Below are 24291 nucleotides of genomic sequence, written 5' to 3'. Positions count from 1 at the left end.
CTAATGAAATGCAGAGGTTATTTGCATTACTGAATCAGATAAATCTCAACTGTTGATCTCAAATGAAGTTGGGATCTAAACTCAACCATCAACCACTTTGGAGATTAGGGTTGTGGATATAGTCAATACTGAAACTTATAAAATGAAGGCTAGCCGCTAGGCTAAGGGATAAGACACATTATTGAGCACAAGACACAGTGAGATAAGTGAGGATCTTAGTGATTATGTGAAGGACATTCATCCAAGTGTGCAACAGCCTAAAGAAGACAACAAAAATGTATGGCAGCAAGGGAAATCATCCAAATGTGGAGGCCGTGGCTGTACACAGGCAGATCCAATAGGGTAAGGCATAGATCAGGCCGTGCAGCAACCCTACATCAGACTAGGGCACAAATTTGCTAAGTAACATGGCTGTACAATAGGCTGGAGAGGACATACAGGTTGTACAGGTCACATCAGCAGGGAATAAGTGGTTTGTGGCTGATTCAGAAATTTTTGGGAGGGCTGTACAACTTGTATAGGTGCCCAATTTATTCTCGGAATTTTGTTGTAGCTAAATTGTTTTCGAAGTGGGCTATTTTCCTAGTAAGGGAGCCCTTGTATGCCTGGAAATTTATTAAATGATAGGTAGCTTTTGAAGGACAAATATTTCTGTGTATATTTATGTGGAAATTGACGGTTTTGTTTTCACTGTTTTATTTATTTATTTGCTAGTTAAAATCCCAATAGTACTTTTTATTCAATAAAGCTAAATTTAATTTTGAAAGGCAGCAAGGAAATTTACTATGAAATAAATAGTCATTTACTGGTGTTAGAAAATTAATATGGTATCAGAGAATCTCTAAAGAGGAGCAGGTTCATTTTTTAGTTTGCACAACAGAAAACCAATAATAAATTCTTGTGAGTGCTAGAAGGAATTAGCAGGCGACAATATATTTGTTCAGATATAGAAATGGCAACAGCTAGTGTCAAGTTTGAAGATAGGTTGGATGGGGTTTCTAACTTCCTATCGTGGAAGGCGATGGTTACCTTGCTGCTAAAAGATAATGATCTTTGGGAGATTGTTGATATGGAGATTCAGTCACCAATAGATACACAACTGTTGGAAGCCAATGAAAAGGAGGACATTAAAGCTCAACAAATCATTATCGATGTCATGAAGGATCACTTGGAGAAAAAGAAGACAGCTAGGGGAATGTTCAAGGGTCCAATAGATTTATTTCAGAACGACAATGTGGATCAACAGATGATCATAAAAAGCAAGTGCAGATCCATCCAGATGTCAATATCAGATAATATCACCAGTTACCTCATGAAGATCACCTGGATGTGAGATCAACTTGTAGCCATTGGGGAGAAAGTGGAGGACGCAAAATTAGTGAATGTGGCGTTGAATGGGTTCACCAAGTTATGAGAACCATTTCTCAAGGGTATCTGCACTCAGTAGCATCGTCTCAACTAGGAGAAGCTTCAGGATGAGTGCATTTTAGAAGAGGCTCAGGAGGAGTCTAAGGCCAAATGGCAAGGAGGTGGAGAGAGAACCCGGCCTTGGTTAGCTAGGCCAAAAAAGGTAAAGCAAAAGGTTATGGCAAGAAGGGTAAGGGTGAGGGGTCAACCTCATAATTGGGCAAGAAGAAGGGCTTGAGTAAAATCAAGTGCTTCATTTGCCACAAGAATGGGTATTATGCATCCCAGTGTCCAGAGAAGAAGAAGGGGAAGGGGAAGTCGCAAAAAATAGCAGTATCAGTAGAGCTATAACTTGATGAGTTTGCAACGAAGTTCAAAAAAGACTTCTTGTTGGTCTCTTGTCTATCTACTAGCACCACCCCTAGGAGTGCTTGGTACTTGGACAATGTTGCATGATGCTACATGACAACAACACGAGTGCTCTTTAACAATATTACAGAGAAGGACCTAGACTTACATGTAGAGCTTGACAATGATGCTAGGTATGCAGTGAGGGGTGTTGGAACCATCATGTCCCACTCCCAACTCGAGTCTGGAGGGTCACTAGAGGTTAAGGATGTGCTATATGTGCCAGGATCAAGGAAGAACTTGCTCTTAGTCTCAGCTATGGAGGATAGAGTACTCATGCCCAAAGGGAGTTAGTCTTGATCCAGTAGGGATCATTGGGATTAGAGAGGGCAGTCATTATAGGTTGCAGGGGAAGCCAAGACAGGCCTTAGTACATAGCAATGACAAACTTTGTGAGCTATGGCATAGGAGGATGGGACATTTGCACTATATGGCATTGTTGATGCTAATGGAGATTGTCACTAGTCTCCCAGAGTTTAGTATTGAGCAACAAGGCTTGTGCAGAGGGTGTGGACTTGGCAAGAATGTCAAGGTTGCTTTTCCAAGCAGTGAGAGCAGGTCCAAGGGAATGTTAGATCTCATTCATTTAGGATGTGTGTGGACCGATGTTAGTGGCATCAACATAGGGGGCACTCTATTATGTCATGTTCATGGATGAAATACTTGGATTTTCTTCACGAAGGCTAAGGATAAGGTCTTCAATTGTTTTTGGGAGTTCAAAGCCCAGGTGGAGCACTGGACAAAGAGGAGGATTGAGGTCTGGAGGTCAAATAATGGGGGAGGGTACACCTCCAACGATTTCAAGGATTTTTGCAAGGAAGCAGATCAAGAGGGAGATGATAGTCTTGTACAACCTTCAACAAAATGGGGTTGCAGAGAGAAAGAGATAGTCCATCATAGGAGCTACCAAAGCAATGATTCATGACTCAACAAAATGGGGTTGCAGAGAGAAAGAGATAATCCATCATAGGAACTGCCAAAGCAATGATTCGTGACCAGGATTTGCCAATATTTCTTTTGGCAGAGACATGCAACATGACAATTTATGTTTAGAACAAGGGTCCTCACAGGATCTCTGGGGCAAGATTCTCGAGGAAGCATTCATAGGGGTGAAGCTAGAGATAGGGCACTTTCGCATCTTTGGTTGGTTGGTGTACATCCATGTTCCTATGGAGAAGAGGACGAAGCTGCAACCCTCACGAGAGAAAGGCATATTTGTGGGGTACAGTGAGACTTTGAAGGCATATAGGATTTTCATTTTGGCAAGGAGGAAGACAATGGTTAGCAGGAATGTGAAGAAGGACCTATCATCCAAGAAGTCCACTTCCAGTGATAGAGGACGAGGACTAGGAGGCCTCGAAAGATGAGCAACTATCATCAACTACTTTCAGTTCAAGGAGTTAGACTTCAGGTGGGGAGGAGTCAACAACACCTCCTACCAGTTCTGTAAGGAGACCACGATGGTTTGAGCAGACATTTCAGGATACTTAGGAGAATGTCAAGCTAAGTCACATGACACATCCCCCCCCTCGTGTCTTGAATCTTTCGTGTTGGATACAACACGATGATGACATGTGCCCAACATGAGTTTGACTTGTGTCTGAGGTGAGGGACATGAGTTTGACTCGTGTCGGACACATGCCAAAATCATGTCCCTTGTGGAAGTATTGCTACAAGACATCAAGAGCTAGGGAGCAAGTTAAAGGGAGGAGGCAATGTTCTTTGGACATGCTAGGGAGTTAGACTTCAGGTGGGCAGGAGTCAACAACATCTCCTACCAGTTCTGTAAGGAGACCACCATGGTTTGAACAAACATTTCAGGATACTTAGGAGAATGTCAAGCTAAGTCACATGACACGTCCCCCCCCTTGTGTCTTGAATCCTTCGTGTTGGACACGACACGATGATGACATGTGCCCAACATGAGTTTGACTTGTGTTCGAGGTGAGGGACACGAGTTTGACTCGTGTCGGACACATGCCAAAATCGTGTCCCTTGTGGAAGTATTGCTACAAGACATCAAGAGCTAGGGAGCAAGTTAAAGGGAGGAGGCAATGTTCTTTGGACATGCAAATTTTGCAACCATCAATTCAAGAGCACCTATTTCTGTGTGAAAGGGCATTTGTTGGGCACATCTTGTGGAATTGGAGCATGTGTAGGAGTGAGTGCATGTAAGAGGAAATAACTAGAAAGAGAGGCCAATGTTGGTGTGGCAATGGTGGCTGCAACATCTAAGAAAAACAAGAATGAGGATCCCCTTGCATTCTTGAGGAAAAACAATTATCCATTTGGGAGTTCCAGGGGTGTAGGTCAAGCAACAAAAAGGAGGGCACTTAGTCCAATGGACAAGATATTTTAGCAAGAGAGTCGAGAAGAGATTGATCTTACCATTGGCTTTTTTTTGTTCTATCTCAACTTCATATCATTAAATCATTTATTGTTGCATGATCACCTTTATTTATTGAGATGTGTCGAGCTTTAGTTCAAGGGGGCTCTGTTGGGGTATGTGCCTCCTGTTTCAGAGAAGCTTAGAACAACATTGTTGGTTAAGGAAAAGAAGGATGTAATATCCAAGGGAAATTTTTGCCCTATGGTAACTTAGGGTTTCAACAAAATCCTTTGTGGCTTGGAAATTATACAAATTATTCAATATTACAGATGTAAATAAACAACACAATCTTCAGTAAATAACATTGTTCCTTCAATCAACACAATAAAACATTTAATATAGTAGCTATGATTCAACCATTCAACAGTTCCAGAAAGTTCCAGATTCAACAGTTTCAGTACAGTCTCAAAATTCAATCGATCTTGACTGATAAGTAACCCTAACCAGAGACTGAACTAGTCTAGACTAATCCAGAGAGATTTGAACAATTTCTTGACAAGAAATGATATTGAATAAACTCAGAATAGATCTATATATGAAGATGTTCAAATCTTTTCTCAAGGTCTTCCTTTGGTTTCCCTCATGAACTCCTCCGAATTTTGGCACAAGGATTGTTGGTTTGTTTTAGGGAACTCTGGTTTTGCCATAGATCTATGTCACCCTTCGAATAGCCTTAGGGGAGACTCGGTACTGCTTGAAATGCTGCTTGTTTTTGCTTAGAAAACCCCCCTTCAGATTGCTCCAGGAAGGAGTCATTGTTCTGTCTAGGGTCACCTTGCAAATTAGAGCTATGTTTAACTCATAATTCTGATCAAGAAATGACATTTATGAGGGGGGTGGGGCGAGCTGGGCCTCAAGAAAGCCGAAGTGCATTAGGGTAGCTTCTGCAAAACCCTCCACAACTTGCCCACAAACCTTCACTGAACATAGAGGAAAGACACTGAAAAGATCTTGAACAGTCTCACGAAATTTGCTTGACCTTTCCATTAGTTTGATGCCCTTCTACTAGATGATTTCTTCCTATTTTTTTCTAGAACATAACAAAAAAGAAACAGAAGAAATTTACTAACTAGGGTGGAATCTTTCACCACTGAAATTAGTAGGATAAAAGGGGTCTTAAAGCCGTCATGGCCTCAGGATCAAGAAAACATAAACAACTCAATTTCAATTCGATGAACAAATGAATTCTAACTCTCTTGAATTTATAGTTTTCTCTATGGGCTTCCATATTTGAAAGGTTGTGTAAGCAACCCCTAATTTTGGGCTCTTTTGCCCTAGCCGACCCAATATTTGCACAACGTTGCCCCAACATTGGACAAAATTGTTTTTACCCCGTTATAAAGAATATAACCTATTACCGCTCAAATTAGCAGGGGTCCTAAAAGGGGATCCTTGAAGGGCTACTACTAGGCTAAGGGCAACAATGGAGTGATAACCCACTGTCACCTCGACTAAGGCTCCATAATATTTACGGACTTTCACCGATAGAGGAGACCTGTTATGATAAGGATCACGAAATGGATGGACCAATGATAGGGTGCGAGGTGATCATGGAAGCCTATTCACAAGAGAGTTTCAAATATGTGGCTTGCTTGTCTTGGAAGACAAGATGGAAGGCTCTCAAGGGCGGGCTTGGGGAGAATTTCAAGGGTTAGGTTTGGAGTAGGTGTCTTATAAAGGAGATCCCTAAGCCCTAGAATTCTTGTGGAAACTTGGGTTTCAAGTGATCTTTGAAGAATTAACCTTGATAGTGCATGGGACCACAAGGGACCAAGTGGACCTGAGGTTAGGTCAAGGGGATAGGATTTAACAACCAATGATATGCTTGACCTAATTAGGGAGGGGAAAGGGATGAATTTTCAATAAAAGGCAATGCAAGGATCCCAGTGAGGTTTCTAGCCTATGGAAACTAAGGGCAAGAATTGGTCTTCGAGCTAGGGGTTGTGATATCTCAAGATCCCATCGTCGGATCTCATTAAATTTGGAGGGCTTCTTGAGGACACACCAACACAGTTGTTGAACAAAAACCGAAGTATTTGGATGGCTAGATTGTGAGATAATTGATGCCCTAGGTGACCTAGAGGACTAGACCTAGAGAAGAGGAGAGGGAGAAGGAAAATAGATTTAAGGTGATCACCTTATAGTGGACCATTGCCTAATCATTTGGGGAGATTTGGAGTCAAGAGTAATTATGACTATGGACATTGAATTTTCTATGTCAAGGAGGCCTCAAAGACAACTTCACATAGCATTAGGGCAGCAACAAAAGCAACTTCAAGAACTTTATACTTCATTTTGCAAGATTGATGGCTTATCAAGATGAATTTCAATGAAGAAGCATCTCTAGGAACATTCATTCATAATACATGGCCCATGCATGAAGCATCACTATCTAGAAACAGAATTTCCACAACTTCACATAAATGGATGCAGTAAATTAACCCTAGTATAGCGAAATCCCAACTACAATGTATGTGACAAGAATAGAAAAGAAAATAGCATTAAATTGTACTTACATGTATTAAGAGTATATATTTCCATCAAGAATTTTCCAATCAAGAAGCTCCAAGACGAGAAAATAATCCAAACATCAAAATTCATTCCATGCTCCAAAATTCGTCCTCCAAGAAGGATAGTGAAATTCTCAAGAGAGATACAAGTCCAATCCAAGTGATGATGCTAAAATGAATTCACATCACTTGTATTTATACACTTCTAATGAGTTCAATTTAGCTAATTAGGCCTACATTAGCCCCTAAAATAAAATAATGTGCAAAATAACTAACTTTTGGTGACAAGCCCACCAAACTAGCTCATAAACAAAAGAATAAGCCTCTCAAGAGGTTGAATGATCAATAATACATGTCGTTGGGCCTTCTAAGAGACCTGATGAAGTCCATAGGTGCCATAATGAGAAATAGGACTCCCAAAAGTAGTGGACAAGGGGTTGGACCCTTGTTCTCCAAATAATAAACATGTGGTGCTCCCAATGGGTGTGGGGTGGTACATAAGTAACCTCTTGGGTCTTTAAGTAGATTGAAGATGCTTGTAGACCATTTGTAAGGGCTGAGATGATAATGTAAGTGATGCCACATCAACATACAAGTCATGGGTCATTTGCCAAGTGCATGATACAACTATGGGGCCGACTTGGCATGGTGAACTAGGTGTATCTTCCTCGTCTAATAGATGAAAGTCGAGCAATATTTGAACATCTCCGGGGATGCATGGAATGTTGTCTACTGCCGTGGAGGCCCATGACTCTCTGCACACACCCTACATGTGCCAATGTAGTCTTCTGAAGGGTTAGGACCCCGTATAGGGAAACCAAACCCAAAATGGAAACCATCTATAATCCTGCATAAGATCCAATGTGTTCCCTTGCCTTCCAGTACAACAAGTCATTTAAAGAAATCGAGTTAAAGAGCTTGCAAACCATGGTCAACAAGTGGGCACTTCATAATGGCATGCCCTTCCATAGTGGGCTTTGGCATTGTTGAAAAAAGTGTAACTAGGTTTGGTCTTTATAATGACATGTAATTATGACTGATGTAAATGATGTAATAAAGAGAACAAAATTATTATTGTAAACTTACTTCATGGGTTTCATGAACAAGTGATTTCAGAATAATAGGATTTGTCATTTAGAGTCTCAAATTAATGTCATGTATGAAGAGCTCTTCTTGAGCCTAGGTTTAATGTATACAAGTCTATAGAAATGTCTAGAAGCCCTCCAAAGACAAACACAATCCCTCTTGAAGAAGTCGACCTCCAAACAATAGCAAAGGAAGTCAAGTCGGCTCACATATGGAGACACACCCGTTCAGCATGACATGTCGGCTCAAGTGTAGAGGCAAACCACTATATATGCGGCTAGGGTCACCACAGAAGGTAGAGAATTCAGACAACCATCTCTGTGTTTTTCAGATGGGTACCACAGAGATGAAGTCTCGACCTCCTCACAATCTTGGTGATCACTGTCTCGGCATACTAGACGCAGTCACAGTCTCGACATAGTTGTGATAAGGAGGATCTCGGTGATCCCACAGTGATAGACTTTCAACATACACTCTAGACATAGTCACAGTCTCGACATAGTTGTGATGAGGAGGATCTCGGTGATCCCACAATGATACACTCTTGGCATACACTCTAGACACAGTCACAGTCTCGACATAGTTGTGATGAGGAGGATCTCGGTGATCCCACAGTGACACACTCTGTCTCGGCATACATTCTAGATGCAGTCATGATCTCAGCATAGTTGTAATCATGGTCTTGGTCATGATCTTGATGAAGACGTAGTTACAAGGTCTTGATCTTGATGAAGATCTCAGTGCAACTCTCATATATATATATATATACACATACATATCTCAGTATAGAGATCTCATTGTTATGGTGAGGATCTCGGTGAAGGGGCAACAATGATGCAGCAATAATGATCTCGGTGGGGCGGTAGTGATGGCCTCGGTGTTGCAACATTCATGACTTCAGTAACAATGATGGTGATCTCAGCAATGACGAAGAAGAGGATTGGTGTCTTGGTCTTGGGGTGGCCAAATAGGTCAAGGGTCATGATCTTGGTATTCGTCAATTGGGATCTCTATAAGAAGAATTTTTGTGTGGATTTTCCTCAAAGAGTGAGAGGTTTTGGCCTTGGTAGAAAGCCAATATCTTGTGTTCTTGTCTCCTTTGTTTTGGTAACTATTTGATGAAGTAAGAAAACGCACTCTAATAATAATAAGAGAAGATTGTGTTAATAAGAAAAAGTAAATGTACCTCACAAATAGTTATCATCATGAGAACAATCATATTAACCTAAATTGCCCTAGATTCTTCAACATGGTATCAGAGGCCGGTTCTGAAGTCAAAGGAAGGGCAACAAAGAGACATTCAAGGATCAAGTTTCATGAAGGACATCAAAGCAAGTTGAAGGTTATCAAAGAAAAGGATCAAGATCTACATTGAAGAATCAAACCCTATATCAAACCTTAGATCGAAGAAGCAGTCTACAACAACAAGACCTTTTGTTTCCGTAGTCATCATCAAAAGGCCACCAAGACCGTAGTCTACAAAGCAGGGTAGCTCGAAGGACCTTAAAAACAAAGATCACATCATCTTGGAGAAAGTTGAAACCCTAGTAGCAGTTCTGATCTACACTACAAAAGAAGGCAAAGCATATTGAAGGCATTGTCATCATCTTCAAGGTTATAAAACAAGCAAGGATCATCTCCTTGCCCTAGAAGAAGATCTTCCAAGGAAGCAACAAATCATCCTCATCAAAAGGAGTAACCTTTTCTATTGGAGAAAGGCTTTTTCATTTGAAAGAAGATCATCCAAGAGGAAGCTCTAATACATCTTCTTCAACCAGTGATCAAGTAGAAGAGTTCATCTTCACTTGTCAAGTAAGTATCTTTCATTCATTAATTTATTTGGTAAAATGACTTCGTGGTTGCAAGGAGATCTATAAGTTGGATAGGTCATCGAAATTCCTTGCATAAGAAAGGAGGATAGATATAGTCCCCGAAAGAGAAGTCATTGATATCTATGGGAAAGTCTTTGAAGGTCAAGCATTGTTTGAATGCATGGAAAATGATCAAGGGACTCGTAGGATTCTTATGAAATCAGTCAAAGGTCCTCTCATCCCTATGTAGCAGAGGAAACATCAAAGAGATATATGAAATGCTAAAAGATATATTCTCTGAAAATGCAGTAAAGAAGGTCATATCACTTAGACCTGATCTACACAAAATTGAAGGTATCAAAGAATGAAGGGATATCTTTAAAGATCTCAATTGGGAGATCCGACAGAGATGATAAGAAGATAATCATCATTGTTCTTAAATGCACTGAAGTTAACTCATTCGACAACTTGTGGTCTCTATGCTAGATAGAAAAAGACAAGTTGAGGGCAAAAGTGTTCAAGGTTAAAGGACTCAAACATTTGCATAAAGGAAAGGGAAGTTTGGTCCTCAAACAAGCCATAACGATATAACTAAGATTCAATGTTATGAAAAGAAAGCTCATATCACCGGAAAGATGGAGGAAGCTGAAGAAAGAGGGAATAACAGATATCGACTGTGATTGAGATGGTATGCCTCACAAAAGGGTCTTATCATAAGCTCTTAAATCTTTTGTTATAGATATGACCATGATAAATAATAAGGTGCATCGTGGCATCATGGAAGCATTAGAAACAAGAGCTCGTAACATCACCATGGGAATCAGGAAGGACATGTTAGGTTCATATAATTTGTAGATCAATTGATGATTATATGTTGTTTTTATCTTAGGAGATGTTGTAAATAAGTACAAAAGAAAAAGAAAAATGAAAAATAGAAAAAGGAAAAAAAAAGAGAGGAAAGAAAAAATAAAATAGGGGATATAAAAAATGATATATATGTGAAAAAACAAAAGAAATGAACAAAAAATTAGAAAAATAAAAAAAGTGGTTCCCTACAGCGAGCTAATCAAAATGCTGCTTACAAAATTCCAAAAAATGTCAAATTATAAGGTTTTAAACCTTGGTTTTTATCGTTTATTTTCTTTTTATGTGTTATGCTATGTAATAAAACGACAAGATTGTTTTGTCGTATATAAATAAAGGTCGCACTGAAATCATAGGTTGTGATAAAGCCCGCTTAGACGGTGGAGGAAACGTGGCAGCGCCTGGGGCATTTCAGGGGTCCCTTCACGATACCGCTTATTGCCTGCACCCCCTCGAAATATCACTTTCGTCTCTCTCGCCAACGGTTCGTCCCTCTGCCATTCCTCTCCCTCCATGTGTCTCCCCCTTCACCACTCATCTCCCACCACATACCCGTTACCCCTCAACACTCTGCTACCGCCACCTATCCGACCACTTCACTCCCCTCCATGTCATATACCCGTTGAATGTTCAAAAATTGCCGCAAACTACCAAATAGATGTTATGTCATTAATTCCCGTGGTCTATCCGTTTTGCAATTAAATCCCTCCTGCTCCTTGGACGTTAATCTTGCCGTTATACAATCAACTCGACTTGTTATAAAAATCCCTCGAGGCCTGCATTTGTCCCTTTTAGCACGATACTGATCCTGCATACAAAGAACAAACTGTTACCAACTTCCATCCTTCTATAACATCCTTCCTTGTGCACAGTTGGCAGTTTTTCACAGGTAACCCTCTTCTTCGACCCTTTCTCTATCAAACTTTTCTCCAATATTGTTCTTCCGCTACCCTTCTTCATTTTCATGATGTCAAACTGTAAAGGAAAGGGAAAGGCTACAGAGTCAAATCCCCTCATTCCCCCAGTCCCAGACTTTGACAAATCACCCCTGATAGACACCTACTATAAGATTGCCGAGACCCAGTCCGAATTTGACCTATACGAGCTCCACAATTAGGCAAAGCAGAAGTTCATGGACAAAAGTGATGACCTGAGTGTTTGAGAATCCTTTCTCCCTCAGTTTGTCTTCCCCCAAACTCACTTTTTCCCTAATTTCTCTGTCTGGTGCCATCTCCAATATTTGCCAAGTCAAAGGGCTGTCATTTCCCATAACAATGAAGTCCTTTTCTCCATTTCCCCTGAAAGTATCTACCAGGCCCTGCAAATTGAATATCAGGCCTCCCATCATCCCTTTTCTACTGATGTTTTAATGGAATTGTATAAAAATTGACATTCCCTCAGAGAGCCCAAATTTTTTGAGTGTTTTCTTCCAGAAAATGCTGAATTACCCTGGACCAATCCCCCATATCCAGTCTCAATTTTTCCTGAAATGTCCAAGCAGGTAATTTCTATGGTAACTCGACTGCTTGGGTACCATAATGATCAGTGGGTAGATGAGATAGTGTTAGGATTTTTATCTATTTTTGTAGTTGGAAAACAACCATCAATCCTTTTCAATTACAACCAGTTTCTTGCCAACTCAATCCATGACTAGTTTGTCAATTTCAAAGCAGAAGGTGTCTTTAAGTATCAATCAGTGCTAGTTTACCTTATGCTATATTATCAGTCAAACAGGTTTAAGTTCCCTTTACATAAGATAGATAGCGAAGGAAACCCCTGGTCAGTGATTCATTGGACTTATCTGGTTAGAAATAACTCAGAGGAGTATTCTTTTACTGATTTTGTTGATAAATTTTTACATACCTCACTATGTTTGCTTAGCAGTGATTTGATCCCAAGGATCTCACCAGAGATAAATAAATTTTTACACTTGTCAGAGCAATCCAAAGTTGGAGACTGGTATTTATACCAAAACTACACTGAGATTAGAGTTTATGGATCAGAATTACCTCCTTACAGGTTGCCAGTGTTTGTACCAGTCAGGATATTTGCATTAGAGTACACTAGGCAAATGCTAAACATGGATGAGCTGCATTTTGTCTCCTACAAGAAGAAAGCACAGTTCAAGTTGAAGGCTCATATAGGGCCCTATATTATCAACACCAGAGCTGCAGCAAAGGAAGTGGATGCTATTTTAAGTCAGATGAAATTCAAGCTTAGTTTCTCTTGGTCCTATGATCCCCTAGGCATCATTTCTAAGCTCAGATTGGAACAGAAGAGTACCTCCTATGCACACACACCAAGGCCTAAAATTGAACAATATGCTAATCAAGAGGAATGGATAGAGGGCACTTTATAGGAAGTTGAAGAACAACTGGTCAGTCAGTCATCTATGCAAACACCTCTTCCCAAGGAAAAGGAGGGAAAAAGGGAAAGGGAAGCCATGTCCCCTACTGATTTTGACAATCAAGATGCAGAGTTTATTGTTTTTAAAAGGAAGAAGAAAGACCCAACCACTACTCAAAAGTCAGATTCTCAAATAAATCCTCTGTTTAAGCCTCAAGTAATTACTATTCAAGATGAAACTCTAGAGGAAAGGGACACACAACAAACAACCACAGTGATTTTGTCAGGAACTCCTATCACTTCTTCTACTCAAATAGAAGAAACAATACAGTCACCTACTGCAGAAACAACAATCCAATCTCTAGTATCATCCAGTTCCCAAATTTCAACTCAGCAGAGTATATTTGCAAGATACAGGGAGATTAAATTGAAGAATGAAGCTTTGAAGGCTTCCACCTACTCTGAATTTTGGAAGCAGACAACTAAAACTCAACATAGATTACTCTTTGCATTCGATTAAGAGAAAGGACAGTTCCAAATGGCCTTCATGGAACCTTTAGTACCAGCCCTAGGAGTGCTGAAGACTACAAAGCCTCCATTTTCTCAATTGATACCAACAAGATACATGAAATCAATCAAATCGATTTACACAAGCAGACAGGGGAGTTGATTTTCTCAACACTTACCAGTTCAGCCATGACTGCTTCCAAATTACAGTCATCTTTAAACAACATGAATTCTCAGTTAAAGATTGAGAAGATGTCATCATTTTCTAAGGACAACAGGATCAAATCTCTAGAAGATTTGATCATAAAGCTAGGACATGACCCTAAGGATATCAAAGCAGCAGAAGAGCTCATAAAGAGCAAGGAGGCAGACATTCAAGCATTGAGGAAGCAACTGAAGCTACCCTCCACAAAACATCCTCAAGCTAAAGAGGTTGCTAATATAGAAATGGAGAAAGAAAAATTATTTACTATAGTGGTTGAGCAGAATGCACAAATACAAAATATGGAGCAGGGCATGGAAGCACTGTTGAAAGAAAAAGAACAGTGGGAAGCAGCAAGAGCATCTACATTAGGCATAGGTACAATAGTAGAAACTTCAGCAAAGACCATAGCTTCAGGGTCTACAAAAGAGCTTACCAGAGCTCTGGATGAATTGTCATCAGTTCAGGCCGAGAAAGAGAAACTGTCAGCAACATTAACTCGGATGGAGGAGAATAAAATTAAAACTGACAATGCCTATTTGTCAGAAATGCAAAAAAATTACAAGCTCATCCAGCAGTTGCAGAAATATGAGGACCAGTCCTTTATCATTCAGATGTTGGCAGAGGCTAAGAACAACATTTGGCAGAATATAAATGCCAACATAACAAATATGTGGCCTTCAATTCAGATTACTTTTGAGCAGGAAGAACTTGTGCAAAGAGTCAAAACTGCAATATAGAACACAAAGGCAGATTTGGAGCATAGACTGGAAGAGGCACAAAAGATCATCAAGCTGTTAAATTCTAAGACCAGGGAGGAACTAGAAGACCTGAACATTCCAGACAGGACAGCTACAGTCATGGAGGTTAAGAGGGTCTTAACAAAAAAGAATTTGATGATACAACTAGAGAATAAATGCAAAGACCTTGAGTTGCAGGTCAAGAGGTTCAACAAAAAATTCACACTGCTGCAAGAAAAGGGTTTACCTACTCTAAGACATTCTAATGGAAAATTGATCCCATTAGAAAACTACCAAGAACAACTGTGTAATATAGGTGCTGATGCTTCCAAATTTGTAAAGGCCAAAGGAATTATTAGTGGAGAAGCATTCATACAGGGAATACAGTTTGATTTGAATATTCAACATGAAATCCACCACATTTTTGTCAATAAGCCAACTTTTGACACTTATACCGAGGTGGATGAAAGGTTCAGAAATATGGTTAACTTTTCTATCCCAAGTGAAGAAAGGTGGGACTGGTTGCTAGAGTTGATCGAGTGAAGTGTAACTGAAGTACATAATTTTCAGCATCAGAGGAACAACATTTGCAGCGAAATAGCTACAGTCATCACCAGATTCCTACATAGCCTCAACAACATAGCAAATTTCAGCAGTTTTTCCCTATTTTTCTTCTTCTATATCTAAAATATCTGTGTCTTTAACATATATTATTTGCAAATATATTTTATTTTGAAATCCGATCTGAGATGTAATAGTTTTCTATAAATATTTAGAAATAAGACTTAGAAAAGGTTGGAACTTGTATGAAGAAAGCAGACCTTTTGATGTAAGCTGTGCATGTACTGAAGTGATCAATTTCATTAATACATAAAGTTTGTTCCAGGATTCCTGTGTTAGGCAATTGGTGATGTCTCCTCTCATGTGAAATTGTTATTTTCCTCAATTTTTCATATGTTTTTCTGTCTCTATTGTTTAAAGAAGATTAAGGGCTGAATTTGTTTAAATACACTCTGCTTTGCTTATAAACCGTATTTATATTTCACTCTGATGTCTCCTCTCATGTGAAATTGTTATTTTCCTTAGTTTTTCATATGTTTTTTCTGTCTCTATTGTTTAAAGAAGATTAAGGGCTGAATTTGTTTAAATACACTCTGCTTTGCTTATAAACCATATTTATGTTTTCACTCTAATATTAAGTAAAGAATTTATCCTAGCATGCTCTATATTTAATTGAAACTAAATCTTTTCATCCCTTTCACTCCACAAGTGCTCTAAAGATCCAAAAGCTTGCCTACCTTGCCCTGTTACCTCTGTTTTGTCATTTTTATATTTGATCACCCCAAGACTCATTGACTCCATGCCCAATGGACTTTCCCCGCAGTTTTCAACCAAATCTTTGGAAAACCAAACTCAGAACTCAATAACTAGCCTAATATCTTAAAACAACAAATCTAAATCATATAGAGAGATCCTCTCTGAAGCTGGAAGGGCTAGATCCCAACTTCTAAAGTGGTTTTGTGGCTACCCCTGGATTTCTCTCCACAACCTTGGGAAATTATGGAGTGATAACATGACAAAAGGAACAAAATCCATTGCAGTCAAACATGAAGGATATAGCTCTTGGGAACCTCATTGGACATTGAAGAAGTCATCTAGGGCAAGGCTCATCATACATCAAGTCAAAAAAGAAACATCTTCCAGATGGGGATTCTCTGTTGGAATCCTCATCAGAGGGTTCACTAATCTAGAGAGGAAGCGAGTGTTTCATCAGGAACTACAATTTGTGGAATTCATGGATGATGGTATAATGACATAAGAGATGAAGTAGATCAAGAAGTTGAAGACACTTCAATCAAGGGAGTTGCTGAAAGAGGTCTAGATGACCTAAAGATAAATGAGGTTTGTATGCTTGTGTTTAACATTATAATGTCATGTTGTATGGTTGCACGTAACTTGGATCACTACTTCTGTCATGAGAAGCATGATCAAGGGAAAAGAATCTCCTGTTCTGGAAGGATGAAGGAAGGCATAAGTCACACTAGATGAAATCAACATAATATGTCCTCATATGATGGATGAGATGGTTGACTACAAATAAGAAACTCTGATTGGAAGCTCCTGGGAATGGAATGTGTAAGAGGAAGAGATCGTGAGATATGCAACCATGATGAAGGCGATCAACATCCAAAAGACCAAGAAGATTTGACTAGGAAATCTCTCAGAAAGATATGAAGACTGTGATGGAGGTCTGAAAAAGATGGAGACCCTTGAAAATGGATATCTTTGGGAGATGTGTCAATGTGTATGCATGATGCTGATACCTACAGGAAGATGTCATGATGAAGAGCCATCTCGTAAGGTACTATTTGATTTAATGTTATGTTTTGATTTTTTGAATAATATCTGGATGAGTTCATGCAGGGCTACTGGAACAAGAGTTGTAAGCACAAGTACAACTAACATTCATGTGGTGAATGGAAATTCCTAAAAGAAGCATGATGAGAAAGAAGTAGCCATATGAAGAAGGTTCCAAATATGTACCAAGAAGGCCACTTTCCATGAAGAAAGGAATGACATGACTAACCAAGGAGGAAAGTGATTGATGGCCAATGCCCTACAAGGAAGAAGCTCAACTTAATTTCATGACATCAAGAAAATAAATTGATCAAGTAGCTGAAGGACCCACGAAGAAGAAGCTGTTGATGAAAAGGAGAGTCACTAGTTAAGAGGGAGCTCTGACAAGTCCCAACTTAAGATGGAGATTGGACAAGTTCCTGGTCAGAAGGAGCTCTTGGGTACATTCCTCTATAGGAATGGGCATATCTTCCCTAGTTGAGAGGGAGAGATAGACACAACATTCTTGTCTTCAGTTGGGAAGAAAGAATGGAGGATTGGGTAATCATCTGGCATCTGATGCTCTTTGAGGATGTGTAGGGCATCCAAGATAAGAGTAGGCAAGAGGACCGATATTCTTTGAGGGCTGGGAACCCAAGATAAGAATAGTCCTAGAAGGTCATACTTAGTGAACACTTGGGTGGGTATGTACCTTGAGAGACAATGATGAAGGTGTCTATAGTCATTGGTCTTGCCAACATTGTGCCCTGATCTGATTAGAGATAGAGTTGTCAGTCAAGGCCTTGCAACTATGATGTTATACAGATGCATTACCAATCCGATTCTTCTTATGAGAAATTCTTTAGATTGAGAATGACCAAGTACCATTATGAATACCTCCCTAGTTAAGAGGGAGTGTTGAAGAAAGTGTACCTAGATCCGGTCTTCCTAACGACATGTAATTATGACTGATGTAAATGATGCAATAAAGAGAACAAAATTATTATTGTAAACTTGTTTCATGGGTTTCATGAGCAAGTGATTTTAGAATAATATGATTTGTCATTTAGAGTCTAGAATTAATGTCATGTATGAAGAGCTCTTCTTGAACCTATGTTTAACGTATACAAGTCTATAGAAATGTCTAGAAGCCCTCCAAAGACAAGTACAATCCCTCTTGAAGAAATCGGCCTCCAAACAATAGCAAATTAAGTCAAGTCGACTCACATATGGAGACACACTTGTTCAACATGACATGTCGGCTCACGTGTAGAGGCAAACCACTATATATATGCGGCTAGGGTCACTACAGAAGGCTGAGAATTCAGACAAGCATCTCTGTGTTTTTGGATGGGTACCATAGGGATGAAGTCTCGACCTCCTCACAGTCTTACTAGACGCAGTCACAATCTGGACATAGTTGTGATAAGGAGGATCTCGGTGATCCCACAGTGATACACTCTCGATATATACTCTAGACACAGTCACAATCTCGACATAGTTGTGATGAGGAGGATCTCGATGATCCCACAGTGATACACTCTTGGCATACACTATAGAAACAGTCACAGTCTTGACATAGTTGTGATGAGGCGAATCTCGGTGATACCACAGTGACACACTCTGTCTCGGCATACATTCTAGACACAGTCATGATCTCGGCATAGTTGTAATTTTGGTCTCAGTCATGATCTTGATGAAGACGTAGTTACAAGTTCATGATCTTGATGAAGATTTTGATGCAGTTCTCATATATATATATATATATATATATACATATCTCAGTATAGAGATCTCATTCTTATGATGAAGATCTCGGTGAAGGTGCAACAATGATGCAGCGGTAATGATCTCAGTGTTGCAGCAGTGATGACTTCAGTAACGGTGATGATGATCTCAGCAATGACAAAGAAGAGGATTGGTGTCTTAGTCTTAGAGTGGCCAAATAGGTCAAGGGTCATGATCTTGGTATTCGTCAATTGGAATCTCTATAAGAAGAATTTTTGTGCGGGTTTTGCTCTCAAAGAGTAAGAGGTTTTGGCCCCGACAGAAAGCCAATATTTTGTGTTCTTGTCTCTTTTGTTTTGGTAACTATTTGATGAAGTAAGAAAACACACTCTAATGATAACAAGAGAAGATTGTGTTAATAAGAAAAAGTAAAAGTACCTCGCAAATAGTTATCATCATGAGAAGAATCATATTAACCTAAATTGCTCTAGATTCTTCAACATGCATGTGCTAATGTCTCCAAGCTCCAAGGGGGGTTAACCAAGTGCCCTATTAGGTGGTTTCTACTTTTAAAGGGGATGATATGTCCAAGGTACATCCTTCAAATGGTGGTGGTATGTGATAAAGTGATGGTGCGGAGTAAGGGATGGAGGGGGCAATCCTGTGTCACATGCCAAGGTACAAGGGTAGCTAATAAAGGGGAAACCCACACTTGGGTATATGATGTATAGGAGGGAGCAATCGTGGTACATGAGTCACCTCAACCTTGATTTTTCCACCTTTTTTCATTTGCCTTTTGCCTTTTATGATTTTTCTTTGGTTAACTGCTCAGAGCTCAAGGAGTAAAAGCTTGATATGTAAGGTATAGCATTGGATACACCCTTTGAGGTGGGGTGGTTCATTTCCCACCCGGGGTTGGGACAGTCATGGGTTCTTGAATGATAAAAGAGGGTCATCTAGGGCCTATAGGAACCGAGGTGATGGCCATGAGAATGGGGTAGAGCTCATGCATTGGCTTTTTCCCACGTGCTAATTGTGTTTGTCTCGACCATATTTTGCATTTTGTGGTACATTTTCCTATTGAATGTAGCCGGTTATGCTTTTACTTTTCTTTTCAACTACATCAACCTCTGGGGCATCATTCCAGGCCCGACCCAAGGTGGGCAAGGGGAAGGCTAAACCTATATGGACTCAGTTGAGGAATGTGGACCCAGGTGGGAGGAATGATGAATGGAGTTATAATGAGCGGAAGGGGAGTGATAAATGTGGATTAAGGAGCGGTACCACACAACCAAAATCAATGTTTCCCATGAAGTACCATCCTTGCAACCCAGTAAAGAGATCCCACGGGACTAGGGTCCAAGGTTAATATCCAAAAAAGGTGTAGGGGACAAGAGCACAAACCTAGCCCACTCTTTCCGCCGAATCCCCCCATTAATCCATGCCCAAAGGTTTCCATGACAAGTAAACTACAATACTCAATTACCAAATAACAAGGCATACCTTTAGGTTTGGCAGGCCCACCTTCAAACATACGATCATGACAGATGGGTGAGGGACCACATGGATGGATCAAGTGGCAGAGAAGTGGAACAACGAGCTAGTTGGTGCCTGCCGGCTGAGGACCATCTTCTAAATTTTTTTTCTATCACCCACAAAATGGTGGGTAACATTTGGCTCCAACTCGGATGTGATATATCGAATAGTGGATGAAGCTACACGAACGAGAGGTCACGAAAACACCAACGAAAACACCAACAATCTCTTGGTACGTCGCAGACCTGTTACCTGCACATAGATGAAAACACGGGGTAGCATGCTTTTGCGGTGTCTCATGATCTCAAATGCTTGGATTAGACGCATAAAATCGACTTATAAAAATAAACTTTCAAATGCAGTTTTAAATCTAAATGCAACTAATCTATCATGAGAAATATCATATGACATTAGTTCTAATGCGAAAATCAGTATGCAATGCATCCTACCCTAAGATGCATATTGTACAAAACTAATACTAAGTGTAATCATAAAGCTAGTGCAACCAACATATCAAATAAATATAAATATGCCAGCCTATATGATTACTCATGCAGCAAATGCCAAAGCGAATGTGGACAGAATCACATGGATGATAAGGCCGATGGGAGGTAGGAAAATAGAATGCCCACACATGGATGATCATGTGAGAAGAGGTAAGAAAAGTATGTAATCTAGGCCATGAGATCCTATCTTCTAACCAAAATATAGAGATGTCAATGTTAGGCCCATAAGATTTTGATGGATGGCAACCTCGAGCATATGATGGTCCTTATCATTTTTGTCATATTTTATGACCTCTACAGGTATATGATTAGTAGGAACGTGAGACTGATGAGATGGAGAAACACAAGTAGGTTGCCCATGATGATCACATTGAAAAGGGGAGGTTGTAGATTGATCATGATCCCGAGGGGGCACCCAAGGAGATAAAGAATATTCAATGAGAGGTTCTTTCTCGACACTATACACAGAAAAGGGAAAGTGACCAAGGTCACTTGAGATCATATGAGAACAAGCGCAGGAATCACTCTCAAAATGATGAACACGAGAAGAGGGAAAAGGGGAGGGTGGAGTGTTATATCCAATAGGTTTCTCTTCCCCAAAATCATAATCTAAAGGCTCAGGTGATTTGAATATAGAATCATAAGGAGGAGCCTTATCGATTTCCTTAGTATCATAGATTGGGCCTCTCCTAACAGGAAAATTGATCACTTCCAACTGCCCCTCCTTATGCAAGGGAAAATAAAATTTCTCCTTCCCAAGGGCATCAATGGATATGTCATCATAAATAATACCTGAGAGAAAGGGAGGACCAATTTCAGCCTCATCCTCCTTGTCAATGTTGTAAATGGGAGCACAATCAAATTGAGGACCAACAATTTCCCATTTCTCCTTTTCAATATGGAAGTAATCTCCAATATCATCTTCTAAGGGGCAAATGGGATCACCTTCCTCAAGGTTCTCAAAAGGAGAGTCATCAGGAGTAATATCCTTGAGAAAGGTAAGGTTAGTCTCAACTTCATCCTTCCCAACACGTGTTCTCAAAATCATCCTTTTCGTCATGTGGACCTGAGGAGGACTTGTCTTCTTTCTCATTACTTAGATTCTCAATGTCTTGATGATGGTCAATGAAGGCTTCCTCTTGGATGCTAATGTGGGGCATACCTGAAAATGTCTAAGAAAGCCATCAACAAACTCAATAGATGAAATGCTCTTATCAGCACAAATTTCAAGGGGGGACAGCATAGTAATTGCAGGCTGGTAGATCTCCACCCTTGATCTAATTAGCTAAGATCTAATCTCAGCCATTAGATCTTAGGGTTAGGTCTCTCTTCTAAGTGAGAGAACGAAAGTTAAAAAACAAAGGGGAGAAGACACCATTTTGAACATTTCTTCATGAGAGTTGGAGAAGAGAAGAAAAGAATGCTGCAGAGTCATTCACAGCTTGAGAGAGGGCAGGTACGGCAGGCAGAGATTGGCAAACATTTCTAGGCTGAGAAGAGCACTGAAATTGAGGCACCTTCCAGCATTAATTGCAGCTGTATGAGCACAAATTTCAAGGGGGGACAGTGTATTAATTGCAGGCTGTCAGTGCAGCAGCAGAGCAGCACAAATTTCAAGGGTTTTGGACATGAATTTTTGAGCAGGTTGAGCACATATTTAGAGGTCTGACAGGTATTTATTGCAGCCTATCAGTACAGTAGACCAGCATGAAAATTGAGGGACTGAGCAATTTTCAAGGGTGAAGTTCTGCTAGAAATTTGTGCAGCTGACATGAAGTTCAAGGGGGCTGTTAGACACTGATTTCTGAGTGAGTCTGGACACATAAATCGAGGTCTGTACTGTGCAATTTTTGGAGCAATAGCAGGCACAATATTCAAGGTACTGGCAGTACATTCTCCACGGAGATAAGTTGACTGTGCTTGTTGCATTTATTGCTGTAACATTTCTCTGAAAGAAATAAAAATATTGCTCTCTTTAACTGGTTTTCCCTTCGGGGTTTTTCCAGGATCTTTGGACCAAATATCACTGTGCTAAAAAATTGTGTGGCTTTTAGTATTTTTCTCAGCAAATACTAAAAGTGTAGAGTAGATTCATGTGTTTCCAGTTTTGAAATATATTCATGTTTATAACAGCAGCATATGACATGTTGGGTTGGGCATTAAACTGATGTGATTTCACCTAAAACTGGAAACCTGGTTGGGAGTACAATTTATACATTTCAATGTCACCAAATTGAATAAATATTTCCATCAGGATAGACATAACGGAATTAAATACATCCAAATATCAAAGAATATAAAGTTATTGTATTGCTAAAAATGCATGTATTTATGAAATTAGTTGTACGCTTATGTTAAACTTTCTTATTTTCTCTTCTCAAATATGCCTAAAATATAGATTTTCTTCCCTTCTGTAGCTTGACCCAGCTGTACAGGCAGCATTTGATGTGGCTTATGACAATATAAGGGCCTTTCATGCTGCTCAACGAAATCCGGAACAAGTTATTGAGAACATGAAAGTAAGTTCTGTGTTAGAAAGGGCAAGCATATTTCATTCCTTTTTTGGCAATTATGTTTTCCCAGTGAATAACTCTGGTGCATGTGATAGTTATATGGACAAATTGTGCCCTTAATATAAATATGTCTTTAATTCTTTGCAGGGAGTAAGGTGCAAACGTGTAGCCAGAAGCATTGGCTCAGTGGGTCTTTATGTGCCAGGTGGAACAGCAATTCTACCTTCAACAGCTTTAATGCTTGCTGTGGTATGTCTTCTGATGCTTCTGCATGTTCAATAATTGGAATTCTTGCTGCATTGGCAAAGATTTTTCTATAATACCCAGCACAAGGAGATTTGATTTGGATTATATAATTTTCTGTATGATAGCCGGCACAGCTTGCAGGCTGCAAGATTATTCTACTTGCAAGTCCTCCAAGGCCAGATGGTTCCATTTGCAAGGTATGCATTTCTAGTTGAAAGAAAAATGTCTGCCATTAGTGATGTATATGATTTATGGGCTTAGGAGGTATGCTTGATTGCTTTTGAATAAATCCCCTTGCTCAAATGAATTATCTCCTTTAAATCTCCAGGAAGTGCTTTATTGTGCAAAAAAAGCAGGTGTAACACACATACTAAAAGCTGGTGGTGCTCAGGTATGTTCACTTGCTCATGTTCTCTTTACTTTCTGCATTGTGATTTTTATTTCCATCATCTTTTCTGATGTTATGTTGCCAACTACTTTTTTGGTATAAAATAAAACTTTCATTGTGTTTTTTGATCTATGTTGTACATGAAAGGCAGTTTCAGCCATGGGCTGGGGAACAACATCATGTCCAAAGGTACATGCTTTTCTCTCTGCTGTCTTGTTGAATGTCCCCCTAGATGGTTTGAACTTTGAACCGCATTTATACACAAATTTTGCTGGAACACCAAACGTGTTCTTAAATAATGGTGCAAAATTCTTATTCACAACTAAAACGTAAGAGTAAATGTGACTTAATTTGTTTTTTATATTTGTTTTAGTAAAGGGGGTAATGTTCTCATTTTATGTTTAATAGAACAAATGCAAGGCAAGATGTGATTATTTCTGTGCTAATGGCAGTATACCCCCTTATTTCTATAGTGATTGTGTGGGCTTCTGGGAAAATAGTAGCGGAGGGGATTCTAATCTCTTGAGCTAACGAAAATGCTGTTTACTCCAGTCTAGTAAAGTATATACAACGTCTCTGAATTTACGAATGCTGGACTTTTAAACTAGATGCCCCCAAATACTTCCTCCTCTCCCAAGTGTGTGAACCTTGCTACATTTGACATTCAAATCAGTAAAATTCAAACCAAATTCTCAGGAAAGATCATAAAAGAAATGAAATAAAACATTGAAGTTTCTCTGAGTTCAACCCTGAAGCATTTTATTCCT

At 39.6% G+C, this 24291-nt stretch overlaps 1 protein-coding gene across 2 annotated transcripts in view; it reads left to right on the top strand.

The window, feature by feature from the left end:
* HDH (histidinol dehydrogenase) overlaps window positions 1–24291 on the top strand; it is a 57049-nt gene that overhangs the window by 2432 nt on the left and 30326 nt on the right. For both annotated transcript variants that reach the window (XM_089453216.1, XM_089453217.1), the window contains exons 5-9: window positions 22795–22896; window positions 23038–23139; window positions 23262–23333; window positions 23465–23527; window positions 23672–23713. In XM_089453216.1, the coding sequence (XP_089309342.1) occupies window positions 22795–22896; window positions 23038–23139; window positions 23262–23333; window positions 23465–23527; window positions 23672–23713 (381 nt within the window). The remainder of the gene's footprint in view (window positions 1–22794; window positions 22897–23037; window positions 23140–23261; window positions 23334–23464; window positions 23528–23671; window positions 23714–24291) is intronic.

The sequence above is a fragment of the Pinus tabuliformis genome, chromosome X (genome assembly GCF_031772625.1).
Source record: "Pinus tabuliformis cultivar Carrire ecotype Pingquan chromosome X, CPIR1, whole genome shotgun sequence".
NCBI lineage: Eukaryota > Viridiplantae > Streptophyta > Pinopsida > Pinales > Pinaceae > Pinus > Pinus tabuliformis.
This window is presented reverse-complemented; position numbering and strand designations above follow the sequence as displayed.